General features: G+C 49.4%; 1 protein-coding gene across 1 annotated transcript; it reads right to left on the bottom strand.

Moving 5' to 3' along the window:
* Positions 1-4,427: 4,427 nt before the first annotated feature.
* On the bottom strand, positions 4,428-5,991 carry HOXC12 (homeobox C12). Its single transcript, XM_035309017.1, has 2 exons — positions 5,427-5,991; positions 4,428-4,810 (listed from the first exon to the last, which is right to left on the bottom strand). The coding sequence occupies exons 1-2, from the start codon at positions 5,989-5,991 to the stop codon at positions 4,572-4,574; spliced, it is 804 nt and encodes a 267-aa protein (XP_035164908.1). The 3' UTR covers positions 4,428-4,571.
* Positions 5,992-6,214: the final 223 nt, after the last annotated feature.

Here is a 6,214-nt window from a genome sequence, read left to right as displayed (position 1 = left end):
AAAGAAAGAAAGAAAGAAAGAAAGAAAGAAAGAAAGAAAGAGAAATTGCTCAGGTCTGGGTGAACATTCTCATCATCGTGCAAGACCCCATATGTACTCTGTTTTGGAGAATCCTAACGCTTTCCGTGAGGAACTGGGGAAAGATGCAAGCATTGGTGCTGATCGCGTGTTTTCCTCAGAAATAATAATAATAATAATAATAATAATTTCAGCTTTCCCACGCTGAAGCTCAGACCAGTGGCTCCCAGTGTGCCCAGTTTGTAGGGTGGGCTGAGCTGCCCCTTACTGGGCTTGGGGCTGGATGCAGCCGGGAGTGGGGAAGGCGTCAGTTAAATCGCCATAGACTCCTTTGGCATTTCTTTAATAAAAACCCTTTATCGATCTTCTAAAAGCTTTTTACCTAATGTATGGCTCCTGCCTTTAAGAAGTGTGTGGTGTCTCCTCGAAAGGAAAATAACAGGGAAACCATTACATATATATATCCGCTTGGAGAGAGATCGAGGAAATCGTAATCTAATTTATTTAAATTGGCCTGCCGGGGTTATTTTTTCTCTTGTTAGATGAATTTGTCGCGAATTTACTCCGAAGAACTGCAATAACACTCGTCCTAATAACCATAACCATAACAATAAGCATCAACACGCCCGAACCTAAACCCATTCCAATATATTTCCAATTTAAGAGCTGTGCCTTCACATCTCATTCCCATCTTAAAGTCATACCCAGGATATCTTTGACATTCCTCTGGTTCCTGTTTCTATACCCATCCATACAGCATTTCCCATATGTGCATAGCGATTGTATGAGCCCCTTGGGCAGGGGGCTGCTCCCTACAGAGGTAGAGACCCCTGTACACTCCACAGGAGACAAAAGATTCGCAATTAGACAACATCCAAGCAGCTCCGATCATATTCAAAAAGAAAAAAAAAAAAAAAAAAGTGCATCTTTGTTGAGTTTTGTTTCCAATTAATGCTATGTGCACGAGTATACTCTCATTAAACCAACAATTTTGAGATTAACTTATGCTTCTTGTTTCCCCAGGATTTTTCTAATTATATTTAGAGCGACGCAGCAAGTGATATTTCTCTCCTTTTACAACGCATTTCACACATTCATTTAATTATTTTTTTACGAAAAGATGATCTACAAGCCACAGAAGGCAAGGCTGGCCAATATATTTTTTGTTACTCTTTTATTAACCTTGCTAGTTAATACTAATTTTAAATAGTAAGCAGTAAATCACCAAGTAGATGTTTGGGCAATTTTATTTATTATCAAGAAATCACATAATAATACATTAATTTTTAATTATTATTATTGAGAAGCAACTTTTTACATGACTATATAAAGCCAGAACGTGCTATAACAGACATTTGCATAGACCCTACATATAATAGCTTGAGGTAAGAAACATTACATATGAAGGATACGGCGAAGGATGCATATTAACAACCTCAATAAACTAGACTAGGGGATACAAGCAGAAAAACGGTACCACGGACACGGAGAACAAACACAGACCAAACAGAAATCCCACCGAGTCACATTCTTAAAGCAGTCTGGAAGAGAATATTGCATATATTTTCATATTCCTCGGAATTTTCTCAGCGCACGGTTGGCGAGGGACGACCCTGGGGGTCTCGGGGTGCTGCTGGTGTCTTGTCCTTTGTGCTGGGGAGGGCGGTGGGTATGGGCGAGATAGAAGTGACCCTCGGTGGGTGAAGAATAACGAAACGGATTGATTTGTTTTTTAAGTCGTCGGTATTGAAATCCAACACAGCATTTCTGACATTTCACCGTAACTCACCCTAATTTCTACCTTCCTCCGAATACAAGCCGTATCCCAACCGGTGTCTCGTTGCAGAGCTATTGGGAGGTTGGTTAAGTAAAACCTGTGTGGATTCACTCCCTTTCTGTGGAATTACAAGATCCCGAGGCTTGTGTCCCCACGACACCGCACAGCCCGCAATCATCCTCTGCAGAGCCAGCCGGCCCCAAAACACCCCCGTTCTACCCCAAAACCACAACACCCCTCAAACATTGAATTATTTCCCCTTGCCTTCCTCCTTTAATTGCACATGGTTGAGCTGGAGCATATATAGATATATCCATATAAAACACATCCTAGGCTTATTGCACAATGTTGCGAGAGGCGATGCCCTCTTTTGTGTGGAAGGTGTGCAGGAAGGCGAGGGGCAAAGGAGACGGGTGGGGCAAAGGAAACAGAGGGGCAAATGAGAGAGAGGGGCAAAGGAGGCTCCTCGCTTTGAAGAAAGAGTTGGGGGGAATCTGTCCTTGCAAAAAGCAACTGGGAGGAAATAAAGCTGTGACATTTCCCCGGTTGCAAAAATAATAAAAAAATAAAAATAAAAAGGGGGAGGTGGGTAGAAGGGGAAGCAGCCGGGGAAGGGGTGAGGGAGGAAGGAGGTGAGCGGCAGGGGCTGCGGGATGCTCCTGCCCTGGGAAGGGAAATGCAGCTGAAGAAAGGCTCCTTGCAGCCCAGGGAGGGATTGTGAAGGAGCCGGCTCCATCCTTTGCAGCTCGTAAATAAAAGCATTCCTCGCCGCTGCTGGTCATGACCATGAACGCGGGGAAGCGAGAGCACGTGGTGAGCATCCAGACTTCCCAGAAAACGCTGCTTTGCCATAAAATTAATCCCCCCTCCGATATAAAACGAATGGAGCAAAGCACGGCGTGGCAAAGCAGCGGGCTGCAGCACCGCGGCCCCCTCTCCCCTTTTAACCTGAATTAAAAATTCCCATTTTTCCCTGTTAGACTGAATTAAAATTTCTCATGCAGTCAAAGCTCCTCAGGGCCCTAAACCTGCTGCTCCCCCAGTCCTGCCCTCTCTGTTTCACCTCCGCTGACCACCTAAAAGTGCCTTCATAACACACCTGACGAGGAATAGCAAAAATTGGTGGGTTTTCTCCAGGAAACCCGAACACACAAACAAAACACGTCGCATCCTACCAGGCCCCTCTCTAGTACCCTGGGAGGGAAAAAAAAAAAAAGCCAGACAGGGCTTTAGGGAGCCGACAAACACCCCCGTCCCCAAAATCTAAGACCGCTTCTTAACGATGGGGCTGGCTCTATTTGCAGCTAGAGTGACTTTTTAGGGAGGTAAAGCAAGCATTGCCCTTTCTCGAATCGTGCAGGTTTTTAACCTGATGGGCAGCTGAGGAAGGAAGGTAGGGTTATCTTTTCCCTATAGCTGAAAAAGACATACTTCCTTAAAAGAATCCGCAGTCTCCTTCTCTCTCTCTCTCTCTCTCTCTTTTTTTTTTTTTTTTTTTTTTCCTTTATTGGGAAAATAGCAACCGAATGGCAAAGCTCGCCATCTCAAGGACAGAGATGCAGCTCGCTCAGCCAGACTCCAACAGGCTGTTATCACCGGGGGGTACAAAAAGGAGGATTTTTTTCTACCTCTCTTCCTACATTGTCATCAATAAACACAGCAAAACAGCATAAATACTCTGTCAGAAGAGTTGTTCCAAAGAAACGTCATTTTTTGGGGGGGACACAAGAATATAATTTGGGGCTAGTGCAGAGAACTCACTTGGCTGTGATTTCAGAGAGCAAAAATCTCCAAAAGGCTCAGTTTAACGTGGAGGGGAATTCAGATTTTCCTGGAAGGGTTTGCTAGAGGTGCGTGTGCGCATTTTCCTTCTTGTGACAGTCTGGCGTTGGGGACACCACCACCGCCTGCACCAAAGCCTGGGCACAGCTACCCCCTTCAAATCTATAGGGACACAGTGTGATACACGTACCTCATATATTATATAGCTATATACCATATACACCGGATATATACACAGTCTTTGCCTCTCGCCTTTTCCTAAAGATACTGATTGACCCTAGCCGCAAACCTTCCTTTTATATTGACCCCACACACATCTGGGTAACACCGTGCACTGAAAAAAAACACACCATCTTCCATGCGGATGGGGGTACGGTGCTTTAAGACGACGTACCCCATCCACATCCCTATTCCCCCTCCCCCCCCCCTTTCTTTTTCTTTTCTGTTTTCCCCTCCCCCGCTTCCCACGAAGCCCCGAAGCAGCCCCAAAAGGTGCGGATTTCGCTCTCCTCACCCTCGCCCCGCTCTCGCCGCCTCGGAAGCCGAGCGGGGAGCGGGGAACAGCGGCCCCGACGGCCCCCGACGGCTCCCGGCGCTGCACGGAAACCCTACCTGCGCTGCTGGCAAATGACCGGCGGCTGAAGTCGCACTGAAAACCTCCCCTTCAGCACGCCGAGCATCTCTGGAAGCAGCAGCCCGGCCGCTGGGGCTGCCTCTCGCCAGCCGCAGTCGCTCGGTCTCTCCCCCCGCAGTCCCAGCGGAGGAGGCGCATGTTCTCGTACTCTACGTGCTGGCTGCCGGGCTTCGTATTTTAAGGGAAACTGGTTATTTATTAATATTATCTCTTTATTCATTTATTTCTGGGCGGGGAGGGGTGTGTGTGGGGGTGAAGTCAGGTAAAGTCCCGGGAGCTCGGGTGAACGCTAGAAAGTCTATGTAATTTTTTTTTTTTTTTTTTTTTTTTTTTTAACCCAACACGGACGCTTTTAAAACTTTAAAAGAAAGAAAGGGCTTGCTCTCTCAGGAGGAGTCTTTTCTTTTTCATGCGCCGGTTCTGGAACCAAATCTTCACCTGCTGGTCGCTCAGGTTTAATCGGTCTGAGAGCTCCCTCCTTCTTTGGCGAGTAATGAATTCATTGACCATAAACTCCCCCTCCAGCTCTGCTAGCTGCAGCTTGGAATAGGGTTTTCGCTTTTTCCGGGACCGTGTGTGCATCGGGTACCAAGGAGCACCTGGCAAAGGGGGGAGCGAGAGGGAGAGTTGAGCATTTTGCAAGGAAAAAAAAAAAAAAAAAAAAAAGCCCCCGTCTTTAAAAAAAAAATAATAATAATAAAAGAAGGGACACCCTCAGGACTCCTCTCCGCACCTCCCTGCTGTCCAGTGTCCCCGCTGTCCCTGTCCTGGCGGTGGCCAGAGGTGCTCAGAGATGCTCCCAGCTCCCTCCCAGAGCCACGGGCGATGCGTGGGAGGCAGGGGAAGGGAAAGGCAGGGAGCATTCTACCCGGGTGCCTCGTGCAGACACACCTCTGCGAAGTCCCCAAAAAGCGCCTCGACGCTCTGCCAACCGTCCGCGCCGTCGGTCTAGGAGGGATGCGCAATCACTATCTCCCTCTGTCTCTCTCTCTCTCTCCCTTTTTTTTTTATGGGATATTTACATGTTTATAGCCTTTTCTTTTAAAAGAAGCACCACCTAATAAAACATTAGGGATTTCGGTGCTACCCCTAGTGGTCTCAGCACACATAGGCACGCCGCTTCCCATCGCTGAGCCCATGAATTACACCACGAAGCAGACCCAAGCCGGCAAGTTTCCAAGCAAACCGCCCCCCCGACGCCCTCCCGGGTCTTACCACCGGTGCCTAAAGTGCTGCCTTGGTTCAGGGGGGACACCAAGCCCCCCGCTTCGCCGGCCGTGCCTTTATTTCCTTCATTGAGCAAGGACGAGCTGGAGTCTGACTCCAAGGACTGGCACGACGGAGGGTCGTGGGGCACTGCCTCGGCGGCCGGATAGTCATATTTGCTGAAATTGCCCCCCATGCCATTGGGGAGGCCGGCTTCGAGGGGCAGCAAGGCACTGTCCCTGCCCCTCTCCTCCCGCTTGAGCCCGGCCGTGTCGGAGCAGGTTTCCCGGTAGTAGCATTTGCTTTCCTCCACCCGGGCGAGGTCGCAGGCTCTGCCGAAGGAAGGGTTAATGGAGACGGGGCTGCTCAGGTAGGGCTGCGGGTACCCGTTGCAGGGCTCCGAGGATGCCCAGGGCAGGGAGCAGACGTTGTCCCGGCGGGGGTAGGAGAGGGACGGCAGCCCGGGCAGCTGCCCTCCGGAGGCTCGGAAATTGGGGAAGTAGAAGGTGTCTCCCGTGTGGATGTTCACCAGAGGTCCCACAAAGCCGGGATTAAGGAGGTTGTGCTCGCCCATTTCCGCGGGCCTGACCGAAAGCTTCTACTTTATTGCTATCTGACATTAAACATAGTTAAACCGACGGCTCGGCCCCATTGGTCCGGGGGGGTCACGTGAGCCCCAAATTGCGCTGGGAGGGGGGGGGGGCCTCCCCTCCCCTGGCAGCCGAGACAAAACACAACAGCAAGTTCCGCCTTTTTACGCCTTTTCTCTCCCCCCCCCCCCGGCCCCTCTTCACCCC

Source organism: Oxyura jamaicensis, chromosome 33 (assembly GCF_011077185.1).
Source record: "Oxyura jamaicensis isolate SHBP4307 breed ruddy duck chromosome 33, BPBGC_Ojam_1.0, whole genome shotgun sequence".
NCBI classification, from domain to species: Eukaryota; Metazoa; Chordata; class Aves; order Anseriformes; family Anatidae; genus Oxyura; species Oxyura jamaicensis.
The sequence above is the reverse complement of the archived record's forward strand: the minus strand, read 5'-3'. Positions and strand labels throughout refer to the sequence as shown.